The 18,662-nt window shown below is 38.5% G+C and overlaps 1 protein-coding gene across 1 annotated transcript in view; it reads left to right on the top strand.

Annotated features, from left to right (window-relative positions):
* The window catches only part of LOC142160671 (DBH-like monooxygenase protein 2), a 29,283-nt gene that overhangs the window by 2,507 nt on the left and 8,114 nt on the right, over nt 1–18,662 (top strand). Inside the window, exons 3-5 of the mRNA XM_075215528.1 lie at nt 872–1,027; nt 6,045–6,147; nt 8,676–8,842. Coding sequence (XP_075071629.1) covers nt 872–1,027; nt 6,045–6,147; nt 8,676–8,842 — 426 coding nt within the window. The remainder of the gene's footprint in view (nt 1–871; nt 1,028–6,044; nt 6,148–8,675; nt 8,843–18,662) is intronic.

Below are 18,662 nucleotides of genomic sequence, written 5' to 3'. Positions count from 1 at the left end.
TAGTTTTCCAAAACACCTCGCATCTGTTGATTTGGTATTAAAAACTTACTAAAAATCATGATCAATGATTGAACATCTTCATCAGCTATTTATGTAGCGCCACTAATTGCGCAGCGCTGTACAAATAACTCACTCACATCAGTCCCTGCCTCATTGGGACTTACAGTCTAAATTCCCGAACATACATATACACAGACAGAATGAGAGAGAGACTAAGGTCAATTGTATATGGTGGTATGCCATACTAGCAAATCTCCTACTGTCTTCATTGTTAAACTATCAAATTCCATTCACTCACATTTTCCATACTTTGACACCTATCTTCTACTATATAAATGCCTAGTGGCGTGTGTGAAAAAAAACAAAAAACCAAACTGCAGCGCCACCTGCTGGGCAGAGTTATACACTGGCCTATATATTTCTTGAAGGAGAAGTGACAGTTGGGAGTGGTTGGTGGTTGCCGGGGGTGACAGTGGGGAGTTTTTAACACCTTAAGAAGCTTGATGAAGGATGTGGCGATGAAGATGAAGGATGAGGTGATGGAGAAAAATGATGAGGTGGTGACATGTGGACAAAACCACGTTAAAAAAGGGCGCTTGCGTCGGGAAGTAACGCTCTTCCCCTGAGGAGGCCTGGGCTAGGCCCAAATGCATGACAAGAACCTTTTTAACACCTTAAGTAGCTTGATTTGACTAGAATGCATGAGTATCATGCACGGGTTAACTTGTATACTATAAACTGTCATTAAAATAATTAGTTTTTTCGCTTAAGCATACAGTCATGTAGAAGTATTTTCCTGCTGTTCTATGTGAGGATAAAAGAGTTCACTTAAAGGACATGTTCCTGTTGAAGTTCTTGTATTTGCCTCTAGAATGACACGCTGAGGATGATTGTCGTTTTTGGAGAAGACAGTGAATTCCAGATAACTGAGGATCACACATTCAGGAAATCTATCTTTTTCCTGGAGATCTTTCAAGATATTGTCTATCCTGATGTAATGATACCCTACGACTTCAGGATCAAGAACGTGAGTAATGGAAAGATTCTTCGTTCTACAAGGTGCACGGGACAAGTTCATGACAAGATTGCTCAGTATTTTAATGTTTCATATATATTTAATCAGAAGTGAAATACCCACAGTACAGTCATTATCTGCAATGAGATTCAGAACTGAAAATATACACATATTTACCTCTCCTTACAGACCTGAAAACTACATTGTCTTGTATTCTTAATTCCTAAATATGCTTTGTGCAACATGCTTTTTTTCTGTGTTAGGGTATTGTGAAACGCACTAAAATGTCTTAAGGTATAAAATATAGACTTTGTGAATAAAGCGATTAGCTACACAAATATTGAAAACAGGGATGAGAGTAACATGAAGGGAAATTTTTAAAAAGCACTGAAAACAACATAGCGGAAATGTCAAGTTAAACTTAGCTGTACACAGAATATAAGTTCTGAAGATGTTTAGTAAACTGGAAGCTTCAATACTTGTTGCTGAATTGTGCTCACTTCTAAGAGCAATTCTGATCATCTTTGAACATTTTGTTGCTTCAGCAAATAAACCTGTTATGGTGTAATAGGGTTCTTAAGGATAAATTCTTTGGGGTAAATTTTCTTAAGTTCAGTTTTTGGAGGTGTTTTGCAAATGGCCACACATTGCCAGCTTATCTCAGCACCAAACTGCAGTATTAACTATCCTCCTGTTTGGAGGGTGAAAACTCAAACCGCTGGCGATGTGTGGTGGTTTGAAAATCCCTAAATCATCTGCGGTTTAGGCTAAACTACAGGCAAGTCCCAGCCCAATGTATTAAGTGGGTACCATGTCCCACATATTAAAATAAAGTGCATGCTCTTGTGACACTACAGGTGTCAGCTTGCACTTCTGCATCCTTGCACTTGAACTACCATAAGAGCGAATGTAAGTGTAGCCCCCTTAGAAATGAAATGAATAGTAGTGCCCCCTATAAATGAAGAATTAATAGTAATGGCCCATATATATAGATTAAAAAAAATTCCATAACCCTATAGATGAATAGTTGTACACTCTTTAATGAAGTAACCATTTAATGTTGCCCCTCTATATTAAAATATATAACTAATACTGCCTCTTCAGTGAATTAAATAATATGGACACTTTATTATTTTAATTATTATTATCTCTATAATTTTTTAATATAGGTTGCGTTTCTGTAATCTTTCTTTTTCTTGATCTGATGTAATCTATGTGTGGAATAAAATAAAAGACCCTACTGGAACGATGAACAGCTCACAATCTATTCCCAACAGAAAACGAGTTTATCTCTGGTGATCCCACCAACTTACTAGTCAGGCAGCCAATCAGGGGCAGTCTATTACACCGCTCAGCCTATCCTGCATAAGGGAGGACTCATTATAGGCTCGTGCAGCGTGCACTGTATTTCAAAATTTGGACCCTGCTACCCACTGGACAGGTGCACCAAGAGGGTCCCATACATACCATTGGGCAGGACTGTCCTGGTGAGGGGGCTCAAATGTTATTTTGGTCTCCGCTATAGTAGCATTGGGCTGGAAGCAATTGTATTTGATAAAACCAAATGTTTTCCAGAGCCATGTCTAAAAACATTACTTTTTTCTGGCAGTTTGAGACGCAATTTTGCATACTGCAGCTCAATTCAACTCAAGGTTTGTATACCTGCATTTTTTTAAAAAAAAAATCAGTACAGCACTTTCAAACCGCACAGTTTCAAACCGCGCTATTTTATGTGCGCTTTGGCATTTAGTATATCTCCTTGTTACCAGACCGCACATAAAATATGTAAAAAACCATGCGATTTTGAAAAACCACACTTTAGTAATCTTCCCCTTAGTGTCTTAAGGGTCTGTTTAACGCTTTTCAGATTTTTACCCCACTAAGTATAATCTGTCATTGCAGCTGCCATCGGGACAGTTTACTATAAAAATGATGTTCCGATAGGAGGTTGTCCCAGCGATGACTCTTTTCTAGTGACGATTCTGGGATCTGACCTGGAGTCTTTACTGCGTATGTGCAGTTGCCAGTTGCGTTAAGCAACAAAGCTTCCGAAGATCCCTCTTCTGTGATGCTTTCCCTATAGGTTTGATTGTCTAACGCATCTTTAGATGGCTTTAGCTATCAGGGTCAAGCTAAGCTTTTCGGAAAAAGTCGTTTTGTCATTGTTTAGGGCTTGATAAATAGGCCCTTATACTGTTCTCAGAAACACCATCTATTCAACATAGGATTAGATAAATGGCTTCAATGTTATAAGCAGAATGTACTGTAGAGAGTCTACTGCTGACACTGACACATTATTATTACATACCTCCTTGCATCTCAGTGCCCGGCATTGGGACAGGGGGAGAGGCCGCACCATCGTGGGGGGCGTGGTCACAACATGATTGGGGTGTGGCCACACTCTCAGAGGGCCGCCTAGCGCTGAAAAGCACTATGATGCCCATTAGAAATCTCCCTTCCCCTCCAAATACTGAAGCACCCGGTGCTCTGTGCCTATCCATCGCTGCTCTGTAAAGAGAGATTACAAGCCTGAAAAGAGGAGAGAGTTTGAAAGTACATTTGCTTGGGAGTGTCCAGTGTATTCTGGTAGAAATGGTAGATAGCAGTATATACTTTGCCAATGATAGATTATTCAATCTCTACATTCTCCTGGCAGATCTTCATGGAGGATGTTGCAGAAAAAAGCCAAATGTTTTACATTAATTTATACTTTTAGTGGCATTCTCTTGATATGCTTTTATTTCATTTTGTCTACTAGTTTCTTATTCCAGACCAAGATACCACCTATGCCTGTACATTCATTCCAATGCCCCAGGTATCTAGTAAACATCATATTATAAGGGTAAGTTTCGTCCCAAAATATGTATTTATTTCTGCAACATTCCGTTATAACAATTTTTCCTATATTCCTATTTTTCTTGCACATCCTGCATATTCTTTCCTTTCAGTTTCTATGCAATTTTGATCCTTTTTCTATCAAATCGATCGGTAACAGCCTCTACTATGTTTCTACCTAATACAGTACGATCCGGTCATTAGTCCAGAATCCGTTGGGATAGTACATCACATCCTAATATATGCTTGTTCCAACTCCACGAACATCACAACAGAGATTGGAGATTGCTACGGAAGTGATGCCAGATTTTCCCAGTGTATGACCTCCATGTTTGGTTGGGCTGTAGGCGGAGAAGTGAGTGGAACAGAGATCGAGTATGAGTTTAAGTGTTCTAAATGTCTAGGGCTCCCATTTGTCAAGAGTTCCCCAGTATCTTCTCCCCATGTTTGGTGAGTTTCAACCTGGTATTCCTTTATCCTCCCGCAGTCCGAAAGCATACTGGTAGGTACAATAGTGTGTGTCAAAAATAGATCCTTGTGTGTATGTGTAGTAGGGAATTTAGACTATAAGCTCGCCATTGGAGCTTACAGTCTAAATTCCCTACCACACACATACAGGGACTGATTACATAGCGACTGAGGGCTGCCTCTCCGCCTGCAAAATGTAAAGTGCTTTGCATCCTATTAATAGAAAATCAGTCTAAAAATAAATAAAATGTATCATTGTTATTATTATTATTACTACTATTAATACATTTACCTCATTCTTTCTTCACAAATGAGGTACAGCAGTTTCAGGAACCTACTCCATCTTGTCCTGATATCTGTCCATCCCACGGGCCTGATTCATTAAGAAACACCAAGGGAATGTAATTTGCTTTTTTTTAAAAAAATGTACAGAAATTACACACAGGTACACCTGTATTCAGCAACAAGAGGATCTCAAGAAACACTCTTAGTTGAATAGTACACTGGCTTAATAGTTAGCACTTCTGCCTCACAGCACTGGGGTCATAGGTTTGATTCCCGACCATGGCCTTATCTGTGTGGAGTTTGTTTGTTCTCCCCATGTTTGCGTGGGTTTCCTGCAGGTTCCTTCCACATTCCAAAAAAACATACTGATAGGTTAATTGGCTGCTATCAAATTGATCCTAGTCAGCCTGTGTGTGTGTGTGTGTTAGGGAATTAAGACTGTAAGCTCTATTGGGACTGGGACTGATGGGAGTGAGTTCTCTGTACAGCGCTGTGGAATTAGTGGCGCTATATAACATAGCTGATGATGAAGATGATGATAGTGCGCACTGTATGCACACAGAAACTACTCACTGCAGGATACGCACAGTGCAAATGTACATATAAAGTCCCATCAGAACGCACAGATGAAAAATAAAGTTATTAAGTACATGAATTCAACAATATAATCGTTAATGGGAAAACATTAAAAGAAAAATAGTTGCTTTTTTTTCCCATGAAATACATTAATTGACAGGTGTATTTTAATAATTTTATTTTCTATGTGTGCATTCTATATATATATATATATATATACATATGCATTGTGCGTATCCTGCATATGCGTTGCCTACTGTACATAAAATGCGTAATTATAATAGCTCTTGATTGCAAACACATGTTCTAGCATGTATACTGACCGTCACCTATAGCTGGCGCAAATGATACTGCGAAAGAGCCTCGGAGATGCCCAGATCTTCGATCAGGTGCTGCTGTGTGCACTCAACCTTATGTCCCCTCCCTTCCCCGTCTCACCCTTGAAATCATAGGCTGTTTGTAGTGTCCTTTGCATTCGCAGATGAATTGGATTCACTTGTGTTCTGGGCGTAAACTCCTTTTGTGAGCATGCGCAGCGCAATTTTACTCAAAATCGTCACATACCGGGTTTTATTATGGGAAAATGAGTATTGTGAGTTAAATATTTTGGATATAACAAAGAGGAAATTGTGAGTAATCTTCACTTCGCACCCATTCTTATGGAAGTCCTACACATATCACAGAACAAGGCTTTGACTCTCCCGATTCAGCACTGCATCAAAATGACCTAGAATATTGGCAAAGATAGTAATCAAATATGTCAAAAATTAAGTTTGATATCACTTTCTATGTAAGATTATTGGATAAATGTATATTCAGAATATAGAATAACATTGGATTTTATTTTAAATCTTATTCTTTGCAGTCGTTTGATTATCATCCAGAAACCGGTGTCCCTATAGGCACTGAGAAGGACCCCCAGTACATCCGAATTGAAATTCATTACAGCAACTTTGAAAATAAGCAAGGTACTACGATTAAGTCTGATAACCTTTGATAAAATTCTCCTGGGATACCAGCAAAATGCCTTAACCGCTTGTGTGATAGATGCCCATATTATCAGCTTGCTTTCAAAGCCACTGAAGTCTGAGAAAATTGTTGATGTGGCTTTTAGCAGTACTAGCACTGAGGTTGTGAATGACAAGCAACAAAGGGGATAAATTTACTAAAGTGCAGTTTTGCAAATCCACACTTTTTTTGGCGATTTTGTGTGCTGTTTGAAAAATGTGAGATTTATTACAGGCCAAAGTACACATAAAATCACATTATTAAACCACATGGTTTGAAATTGCCAAGACTTATTTTTTAGGAAAATGGCAACTGTACAAGCCGAGAAATTTTAAGCGAAAAGACACAGATCAAACTGCTAGAAAACGGCACATTTTAAAACATAATTTTGATTGGCGAGATAGCGCAAATTGCGAGACTTTTGGGGTATCCAGCCATTCAGAACATAAGAGACGTATTAAATATGAGGGCCATCATTATTGATTAAGGGGGAAACACTGATTAATAATTATCTTGGGCAAAATCAATTTATGATTGTATTAAAGGGCTAGTTTTAATTGAACACTATATTATAGGGGTAATATTATTTGATTGCTAACGGGGGTAATAATAATTTATTTATGACAGGGCATTATGACATTGCATTATGGGGGCACCAATTTTAGCGCACGCTTCTGAATGTGCATGTTGAAAAAAATATTAGTGAAAGCAGCAGATCCCTTAAGTCCTGTAATTTGCAAGGTAGGACCTCCATGGTTCTGACTTGTTTTACCATTACATCCCACAGATGCTCAATCAGATTGAGATATGGGGAAGTTGGAGGCCAAATCAACACCTTCAACTCTTTGTCATGTTCCTCCAACCATTCCTGAACAATTTTTGCATTGTGGCAGGGCACATTATCTGGCTGAAACCACTGCCATCAGGGAAAACCATTGCCTCGAAGGGGTGTATTTGGTCTGCAAAAATATTTAAATAGGTGTTACGTGTCAAAGTAACATCAATGTCAATGCCAGGACCAAAGTTTTCCCAGTCGCACATTGCCTAGAGCATCACACTGTCTATGCTAGTTTCCCGTTTTCCCATAGTGCACCATGGTGCCATCTCTTTCCCATGTAAATGATGCACATGCACCTGGTCGTCCACACAATGTAAAAGGGAACATGATTCATCAGACCAGGCCACCTTCTTCCATTCCTCCATGGCACTCACTATCCAATTGTAGGCACTCTGGCCGGTCTGTATTCAGATGTTCTGACCCAGTCATCTATCCATCACAATTTGGCCCTTGTCAAATCGCTCAGAACCTTATGCTTTTTTTCAGGCTAGAGTCATAGGGTTTAGAGCCCGATGTAAATGTACTGTGACTGGTCAGGAGCATGTGCCTATACATAGGCAGATCTGGTTGATTGCATCCGTATACGTGTTGCCCGATTTAAAAGATCCACCTTAGCCAAATGACCAAGGTGCTCAGTTGAAGGGGCGATCATTACTCTTGTTAGATCCACGTCTGGATGTATTGTGGGTACTATAAACTTTGTCTTCAGTATGTACCATGAAAGGTCAATGTATGAATAGCTATAAAATACATAGTAGGTCACCTTCCTGTTATGGATGAGCTATGCCCTAAAATGTACAACACTGTTAAATATTTTGATATCTTTGTCACTCGTTGATATCTCCAAAGATAAGAATATATTTCCCAGCTCTTTATAAAAGCAAAGGCATAACACTTAATCACTACATCCTATGCAAATGTTTTTTTATTTGTTTCTGGGGGAGGGGTGCAGTGATACCTGTCCACTCCTTTATGCTGCTGAGCATCCACAGGGGCTGGTACATGCAACATGGAGACAAGTTGGAGCTTTCAGTTCAATGGTGCTTAACTATACAGGTGTTGGCCTCCATGAATGATCAGAAGAGCAAAACGGAGGATCCCTCTGACGTTAGTTCTGCCACTATACATAAATATTCATACCAGGGGTAGATCAATGTACCGGTTAGGGGCCGGTTGATGCCAATCTCACCTCTTTGGACCACCGCTCTTAACTATTAAGCATGTGTCAGGTGCATATTCAGAAGTGGCCTCTGTTCTTTTAATGGTCATTAGGGGATGGTGGCAGGGTCCTAGGAGAGGGGGGACCAAGGCTCAGTGACCTTTAGCACAATTCCCACTGTTGTTCCTCCCATAATTCACACTATAAACGTATATAAGCATACTGTATACTTTATGGTAGCTTTTATAACTATCCACAACACTGTGTTACATCAGGGGCCACATTATTCATTATATTACACAACTTTTCCTAATGAACGATGAAGTGATGACATCAGAACTCACCAATTATAAGCGATGACATCGAACCTCACTATTTATACAGATGTTATTTACAGTAGATATCCATATATTTATAATCACTTATTTATTATAAGGAAATAGTTCCCAATTATCTTTACTCACATGTTATACTATATCTTTATTTTGCAGGAATTGTAGATAATTCTGGAATAAGGATTTTTTACACCAATGAGCTGCGTCAGTACGACAGCGCTATCTTCATGGTCGGGATCTTTACATTTCCTATACATTTTATTCCTCCTGGATCTGAGAGCTTTAGAAGTTATGGACTCTGTAACACTCACCTGATCCCGGAGGTAGGTGCTCAGCCTTCCAAGAGGAACATCACCAACTTGAATACTAAACTTTTTATTGGAGCAATGACAACTTAGTCAACATAATAGAAAACAATGAAGAGGGTCTTACCTTTACGTTTATAGTCTTCACTTGTGTTAATGTTGTTTGAAGTATATGGCCAAAAAAAACAACTTTGCACAAACCCAGTGAATGAAGGAGCAAACGATAATATACACGGGTTGCACCACAATCACAGGTTAATATAACAGGTGACTTGTGTGAAGATACTGGGCCTATCTGATTTAATTATACCCACATCACCTTACTGTACCAGGAAAGCACACCCAGTACCTTGTAGAGATCCTATAGTCACTCAGGCAAATACAGTTAGAAAGTGCATCAGTACATTTATTGCAATAAAAACAGTCACTAGAATTCTACAAACAAACAATAAATAAATGCCTGGCCGGTTAATCATATTATCTGTCCCTTACACCACTAACTTAAGGAGTTACAGTCAACTGGATGGCCTGACTTGCTGAATCCCAGCAACTTGGCCAAATGCTCCTCTACCAGCGTTGTAGGAGTCAAGCCCTTGGTCTCCCTGCTAGAACAGGCCCACCAAGTAACAAGACCCATGGAATTCTTCTGAGCTGCAAAAGTACCAGCAGGATGCTCAGTCCAGCAGGAGCCGAGACTTCAATGCTGGAGTTTTTCCCAAGATGAAAGCAAAAAACGCAACAACCTTCCATGGGTCTCACTCTATCTACTATACCCTCTAGTTATTTCATGGTCCAAGGGCTGGGTAAGGCGTGGTCTTAGATAGTGGGATCCTCTGAGAGTGGCTGTCTGTTAGAAAACTCTGTTACAGGGCTGTCCCTTCTCATACCAATACACCTCTTGGCTCCCTGCTCAGAGGATTCCATGGTGTTTAGCTTAGTATAACAGTGTGAAAATTAAATACTTATGTTAACTAAGGGACATGGCCAAGATTAATAAGTGACACTCCCAGTATTAACCCCTTACAAGCTTTTTCAGATAGAACTTGCTTCCTGCTGACCAGGACTTCTTGTAGAGAAAGGAGGGAGAGAAAGGAGACAGCTCCATCCCCTTCACCTGTATCCTGGAAATGGATTTGATCCTTGGCCCAAACCCACCTGCCTTCAATTTAAGAACAATGGGCCTGATTCATTAAGGATCTTAAATGAAGAGGATTCTTATTTCAGTCTCCTGGACAAAACCATGTTACATTGCAAGGAGTGCAAATGAGTGTTCTGTTTTTTCATGTGTGTGCTACATGAAAAAACTGTCAGTATTCAACTTATGGGCAAAACAGAATACTCATTTGCACCCCTTGCAATGTAACATGGTTTTGTCCAAGAGACTGAAATAAGAATCCAATTCATTTAAGATCCTTAATGAATCAGGCCCAATGTATCATTACAGTATCAAGAACACACATTTTTACAATGGGCGACACTTAGTGAAAAGGTCTCCTATATATATATATATATATATATATATATATATATATATATATATATATATATATATATATATAATTTATTTATTAATGGTGTTACATAGAAAAGCCATATAGTGAACAGCAGAGATATGATTGTATTTCATCTTACATGTAGTTACTGTCCTTAATTTAAATTATATTATTTGTAGTTTTCAATTACTTTTATATATGATTTTGATATGTTCCATCTTTATTTAGTAGCAAAAAGTTGGGGAATACTATATTAGGTAATTTTCGTCAGGACTGTTTGTTTTAGGAGATTGTTGAAATAAAGGAATTTAATAAGAAAATGAATTAGTGCATTGTGGTGCCAAGGCTATATGCCACCGAACACGTAATCATTATAACTGATTTGGAGATGTAACAGTGATCTGGACATATTTCTTGTAGGTATTGCCTAGTCTTACAATTATATACATAGCTTACATTTCATTATGAATGAACTAATATGGGAATCCCTGAGGTGCGCCTTATTGTTAGGTACATTTAGTGATGAGATTGATTATTGTCTGTAGCGAAACAAGATGTGACTGAGAGGCTGAATAAGCGTATGTTATCATTTACTGAATGGTTTGAAAATGAAGTAGTGGTTTTGAGATCCAGCTCAGTTTTTTAATTGCTTTTTTTTATTTTATTTTAGTGTTTGTTTGTGTGGTCGTTTTGATTACAAAGTGAATGATCTATTTTTGACAGATGTAGGATTATTATATTTATTGTGTAAGCCTAAAGTTTGTCAAAAGATTAAATTAAGCATTGCAATGGGTGTTTTTTGGCTATGAAATTATGAACCAAATAAAATATTTGATAAAAAAGTGAGATCCTTACTTTGATTCAGAAAAGAGTAACCAATATATTTTCTACATGAGTATGTATCAAATGATTAACTTGTAAAATAGGTTTGAATTGTAAATATAATTCATTCAGTTATATATATTGATATATTTGTAAACATATTTTTATATTTTTAAGTGATATATATATATATATATAGTATATATTAGGAAATTAGGACAAGCGCCACCTAATAGTGCAGTAGTTTAGGAATAAAATCCACAAACCAATAGGAGATGATTACATGCATACCAGATGGAGATATCTTAAAGGCCCATCAACACATGTATCCTGGATGCCTCAGCAGGAAGGACCGTCTATATATTATTTAGTCATGCGTACCCAGAAAAAATAGAGATAGAAATACCAAAAATAGTGTAGCATTATCAGACCAAAAAGTGGAACATAACACACCAAAACTGTGGTTATATGTACGTACCTGAAATAATAAGAAAAATAGTTTATCTCTATTACGCTTGTTATCACAGCAATACATCCAGTAATACTTCATGGTGATATCACCAGTCCTCTCCAAAGTGATACAAAAAGAAAAGGCCTTATAGTATAGTAGTGTATTTAAGACTGAAGAAGTCTTTATTAGATGAAATGTGTCAAGACATAAATTATTAAGTATTTTTACTATTTATTGTTGCTTTTTAATTTCCTCTATTCATCTCTTCCCCTGACCTTCTCCTTCTGTACTATCTTATGTAACCAACTGTCTTTTAGCTATCTCCACATAGATGTCCCAATGCTACCAAAAGATCAGCATATCGAGATTCTCCCAATCCTGTTGACTCCAACTTAAAAGCATTGCCACACTCTTTTCTTACTCAACATGCAACCAAAGCTCGTATCCATTCTCTCATCAACTCCAGTCTTGACTACTACAACCTCCTGCTATCTGGCATTCCCAACACTCATATATATATATATATATACTTTAATCCATCCTAAATGCTGCTGCAAGACTTCCTCTGTCACCGCTCCACATCTGCTGCACCATTTTGCATATCCCTACACTGGCTCCTTCTGTCCTCCAGAATCCAATTCAAATTATTCACCCTTTACCTACAAAGTCCTCAACAACACCACCCCTTCATTCATCTCACAATTCATCTCAAAATACTCCCCCCCCCCCCCCACCCCCCTGTTAGATTTTCCTTTGACCTGCGCCTTGTCTCGTCTCTGGTAACCACATCTCACTTCCACCTACAAGACTTCTCTCGTGCTGCTCCCTACTTAAGTAATTCCCTACCACATGACAATCAGGCTTTCCCAGAGCCTTAAAATCTTTAGACACTCTCTGAAAAACCATCTATTTTTTTTAGAGCTTATCTTATCCCCGATAATAATAGTAATAATATTAATAATTCCAATAAATGTATTAGTCTTCAATGTAACATAGTACCAAAAGTCTTACTAAACTATGACTCCACCTTGATCTGATAAATCAGGCTTATTTGACAGTCTTCCCCAGTAAAATCCCTGCTGCTTGGGAACTTGTAATTTGCCAGGTTTGAGATATTTTCTTTCTGCAGTGTTTGTATTAATTTCACCACTATTAATGTCAGACTCATCGGTCCGTAGTCGCCTCTTCTCTACTTCCCCCTACTGACCCCATTGACTACTTTGAGTTTTGAGAGTTCGGTCTGGATCCTCTCCTCTGTAAATTGACTCATATCTACCTCCTTGACTACTTCCTACTGAATAGAAATACTTACTTACAGTCTTGCCTCCATCCACAAGACTTCCTCCCTCTGTCTTTAGTATTACTTTTCCCTCTTTTGTTTTTTTGTCCCATATATCAAAAGGTTTTGTTCTATTTTCATTTCACCCTGAGCCTTTGCATGTCTCATTCCTTCTGTTTATCCAGATATAATACTTTTTCTGCATATCTCTTATCTTCATTCCTCTAAGTCTGCTTATATTTCAATCAAACAATTGTTTTTGCTCTTACAATGCTTCCTACCTCCTTTGAGAAACACAATAGATTTATTTTTCATGTCTTTTTCCTAATGCTCCTGACACAAAGGTCTGTGCATTTACAATTGTCCTCTTGAACCGTCCCCGCAGGTCCTGCGCTCTATTCCAATGCCTCCACTCTCTCATGGGATCACTTAAATATTTTCTCACCTCTACAAAGTCAGCCCTACTGATCTCTAACACTTTTGTTTTTGTGTGGTATATGTCAACCACTGTCTTTATACTAAGCCACATGGTTTGATTGATCATTGAAACCCAAATTCTCACCCACAGTTACCTTGGATACTCTGTCCCTATTTCTAAGCATTAATTCAAGAATGTCTTGTTTGTGGGTGGGTTCCGTTGCTAATTTCTTGAGAGAAGACCCAAGCAAGGAACTCAGTACGTCCCTACTTCTGCTTGTACCTGCACCAGACTCACTGCAGTCCCCATCAAGCAGATTAATATCTCCCTTAGTTATTAGCTCTCCTTTCCTTGTTATTTAAGTGATGTCCTTTATTAGAACTGTGCCCAGTTTCTCTTCCTGCCCTGGAGTCCTGTGGATTAATCTAGCCTGAAGAATGAGATTTCCTTCTGTTTCTGGATTATCACAAAATGTTTCAAGTGTACCTCTTATATCTTTTATTTAAGTAGCTTTGATGCTTTTTCTTTAAAGAGCCACACACCACCTTGCCTTTCTAATCTGTCTTTTCTAAATAAAGTATAACTTGGTCTATTTTCTGCTTGTAAGTTGCAGAGAAATTCACTGGGGTCATGAGATCAATTCCCGACCATGGCCTTATCTGTGTGGTGTTTGTATGTTCTCCCTGTGTTTGCGTGGGTTTCCTCTGGGTGCTCCGGTTTGCTCCCACATTCCAAAAACATATTGGTAGGTCAATTGGCTGCTAACAAATTGACCCTAGTGTGTGTTTCTCTCTGTGTGTATATGTTAGGGAATTTAGACTTTAAGCCCCAATGGGACAGGGACTGATGTGACTGAGTTCTCTTTACAGCGCTACGGAATTAGTGGCGCTATAGAAATAAATGATGATGATGATGATGATGATGGTATGGGTCCACTGTTCAGATTGCAATACTGAGAGTTACGCATGCATTGTCCACTAGATGTCCTCATTCGCTTGGGTGTGTATGAAACGTGAATTATATTTCATATATATTGAAAACAGAGTTTTGTTTGTGGATTATTAGTCAAAATTTAATGTAAAGCTACCAGTATTATTTACTAACTTTTGTAATAAACAATTCCATCTGACACCATTTTATAGGCCAAGGTGCAGATTTAGTGCAGGTTAAGGGCAAATTAATGGCAATTACTGCATGGGATGATCTGTCCAACAGAGTCCATATAAGAAGTTCATGAGAGATGTGTAAAATGATTTATAGTTATTATTCTGTATAAATGTATGTAACATTGTTTTAAATTGTCACTAAAAATTACATGATTAGGGGAAAAGTGGGATGAAAGTTAATTTTTAAACATTTTAAACAGCATTTCAGTCAACTATTTTTAATAAAAAAACAAAAAAGAAAAATTTCAGCAGATTATTCAAAGAAGATATTGGGCCAGTTATTTCACAGAATAACACGTTCCCTCATCTTTATATCTATTCATGAAATAGGAGTTTAAAATAAAACAAAATAACATTTCTGTGATACTCCACAAAATATATTCTCAACTTTCTGTGAAGGGTCAGAAGTGATTTTTTAGGGGCTTTACAGGGTTGAAAACGTGGCTTAATTTTACAAATGTGCCCAAACATTGGACTACATTTGACTCGTATTTAAAGTCAAGTTTTATAGGTGATTATTTATGTAGAGGCTTGGCTCTATTTCAGATCAGAATTTCACCTCTGGTGAGATATCTAGAGCACTGCAGTATTTAACCTATCTCTAGATAGTAGAGTTAATAATATGATAAACAATTATTAGTACAATCACCCAAGGATTTGGCTAAGTGGTTAGCACTTCTGCCCTACAGCGCTGGGGTTCAATGCCCAACCATGGCCTTATCTGTGAGGGGTTTGTATGTTCTCCACGTGTTTGCGTGGGTTTCCTCTGGGTGCTCCGGTTTCCTCCCACACTCTAAAAACATGCTGGTAGGTTAATTGGCTGTTATCAAATTGACCCTAGACTGTGTGTGTTAGGGAATTTAGACTGCAAGCCCCAATGGGGCAGGGACTGATGTGAGTGAGTTCTCTGTACAGCGCTGCAGAATTAGTGGCGCTATGTAAATAAATGGTAATGATGATCTGTCTACAGTAAATTAAAATCAGTTTAAATAAAAATTAAGCGAAGGTTGGCTGTTTGGATAATATATCTATGAAAACATGACACCAAGGTTCTAATTGAAAACCAAAATCAATGATCTGAAAATGTTCTATATGTGAAAGGAATTTCTTGTGCAGTCTGGGTGATTTTGAACAATTTTTCCCAAATATTAGCGTGTCGGTACAAAATACATCAACCTGAGATGAAATTTAGACTGTGATAAGGAAAAACATTTGAGAATAAAAAGATACCATGTTGATAGACATAGATAGACTGAGAGGACAATTCTGACAAGTCTACGGACTCTGAGGGGAAACCACCGATACACTTTATAATTTCACGACATTTCCTCTTTTCTTTAGATTTTGGGCGAGCCAGTGGGTGACCTGACCGTTACCACTTTTCTTCTACATGGACATCTCACTGTTCGTGGAATGCGAATAATGCATTACAGGTACAAATTGTGCTCTGAACACTTTAAAACAGTTTAATGATTAACATTTTTCAGTTGGAGAACAATGGTAACTTGCTTAATGATTGAAAAGTTGACTGCAAGAATGATTGAGTATTACATCATGAATGACGTCAGTTGAAGGCTTCTCCCTTGCTTGGTCAATCTCAGTATGCGCCAGTAAAGGTCACATTTCAAGTCTAGAAAAGAGGGATTATGCCTATAACAGCATTGGTTGATCACCTATTATGTCTTAAGGCACAAATGCCACCAGCAATTTGCTCCTGTTCTTAGTCCTTGGTCATTGCCTCCCAAGGGGTCATGTCAATTTGGGTTCATCAGGAGTTCTACGTATGGTTGGGTAGCATGGTGGCATAGTGGTTAGCACTTCTGTCTCACAGCACTAGGGTCGTGAGTTCAATTTCCAACCATGGCCTTATATGTGAGGATATCTGTGTTTGTATGTTCTCCCCATGTTTGCATGGGTTTCCTCTGGGTGCTCTGGTTTCCTCCCACACTCCAAAAACATACTAGTAGGTTAATTGGCTGCTATCAAAATTGACCCTAGTCTGTGTCTGTCTGTGTGTGTGTGTGTGTGTGTGTGTGTGTGTGTGTGTGTATGTTAGGGAATTTAGACTGTAAGCCCCAATGGGGCAGGGAATGATGTGAGTGAGTTCTCTGTACAGTGATTTGGAATTAGTGGTGCTATATAAATAAATGGTGATGATGATGGGGGCCCATTATGAATTAAAGATTTTGGCCAAATTGAAACCTGGGCTGATCTAGGAAAACAGGGACAAATGTGAGCCTGTTGCATCTTGATGTGTAGCCTAACACAATTTATGGGTTCACTACAGAGTCCTAAATATAAAATGGGGTGGATGCGATGTATTAAGAGTATTAGGCAAACGGAAGAGATCCCACCATTTAGGGGTGAGTGGTCAGTGGGGGGTTTGGATTAAATTTAATGGGGGATGAAGTTTCCTTTTAAATCCCCACACTTCTACTGTCTATTCACAAGGCTAACAGCAACCGTGTTGACTCCACAATTTTTGAGTGCTGAAAATCTATTTTCTGTCTTTAAATCAGTAAACAGCTTCCAGTGATCTAGAGTAGCAATAGCATTTCACATTGTATTTAGTTTAACAAAAAGACACCTACAGCCTTTTAAAACCTAACAACTTACCTGCTAGGGCACCGTCCAACGTAACCGCTCGTATTGTAAAAGAACCCTATACCAACCTGAAGAAAAATGTATTTCACCCTTTTTTTTTAATAAAAAAACTACTTAAAAAAACTACTCTTATTTTCTTTTTTTCTTAAGTAACCTGTAGAACTTTTGCATCATTAAAAACTTGTGGCCAAATACCTATATGGATAATAAATTTGCAAAAGTGTGTCAACAGAAAAGAAAATATATTGAAATAATATCACCTATTTGTAATAAAGGCTTTAGTGATAAAACAGTAACAAAAAAGTGTTTTCCACTCCCTTGAAATACATTTATTAGGATGTTATTAATGTCTAACATAAAATAAATTTCTACAGTTGCTCTTGATTGCAAACAAATGTTATAGCTTGAATATGAGACTGTCATCACTACTGATCAGGACTTAGACTAGCCCTGTAGCTGGAGCAAGAGATACGGCAGAAAAGCAAGTAACTTTGAGATGTCCAGAGCTGGATTCGGAGGTGGCGGCTTGCACTTGAGTTTGGCGCGCCCTTAGTGTACAGTGACTACAACAAAACGCCTTTTCACCGCCCCGCTCACTCGCTGAAATCGTAGGCTGTAGTTAGTGTCCTTTGCGCTCGAAGACACAGCGGACATGGCACCATCTACGGACACATGACCCTGATCAGTGTCGGACTGGTTCATAAAGGGCCCACAGGGGAAACAAATGGTTAGGGATCACCTAATGACATTTAGCTCTGCAAATCGGTGTAGGGTCATGGCCAAACGAAAAACATATATTAATATTACACATTTAAAGGGAAATATGCAAATGTGTTAAAAAAAATGGAGAAATGTATTCTTAACCCTACTTGTAATTGGCAAATATCTGTGACCTCCTTATTCTGATTCTCAGTCTGTGATGTTGCCGGATTCAGGCTTGTCTGGTCCAGGGCCCCTGATGCAACTCAGTTCCTGCCATTTCCTCGCACCGTCCCCTCTCTCTGATCACCGACCTTTCCTATTAATCCAGTTCCTTCCTCAGTTTTCAGTCCTTAACTTAACTGAAATGTTCCCCTCTGTTGTCCCTGCTCCTTAGCCTTAATGTCTTCTTCCATTGGATCTTGCTGACTTCCCTGCCCTCCCTCCCCAAATGTAAGTGAATGGATTCTGATAGTTTTACAATGAAGGTAGTAGGTGAAATGACAGTATGTCAGTCCACTGCGTGTGTGTGTGTGTGTGTGTGTGTGTGTGTGTGTGTGTGTGTGTGTATATATATATATATATATATATATATAACACAAATAGATACAAATGGCGCTATGACACTGCACCAGTAGATATTAGAGTCCAATGTCTTGAAATGAGTCCTTCTTATATGACACTTCCCCTGTGCGGGCGGCTGCCAATCCTCTGTACCAAGCGGTGTAGCAGGAATAGATCTAGAAATAAAATAAGAGGAGGCGCACAATAGTGTAGTATGGCGAGTTAATTTGGCCAGGTGAGAAAATTCAAAGAAGGAACCAAACCACCAGGAATGGATAAGACAGAGCTTCCCACCATGTGGATATCCACAGTGTCTAGGGTAAATGTGATTAGTTCATACAA

This window comes from Mixophyes fleayi, chromosome 6, assembly GCF_038048845.1.
Source record: "Mixophyes fleayi isolate aMixFle1 chromosome 6, aMixFle1.hap1, whole genome shotgun sequence".
NCBI lineage: Eukaryota > Metazoa > Chordata > Amphibia > Anura > Limnodynastidae > Mixophyes > Mixophyes fleayi.
Note: the sequence above shows the minus strand (reverse complement) of the source record. Positions and strands in the feature narration are given on the sequence as shown.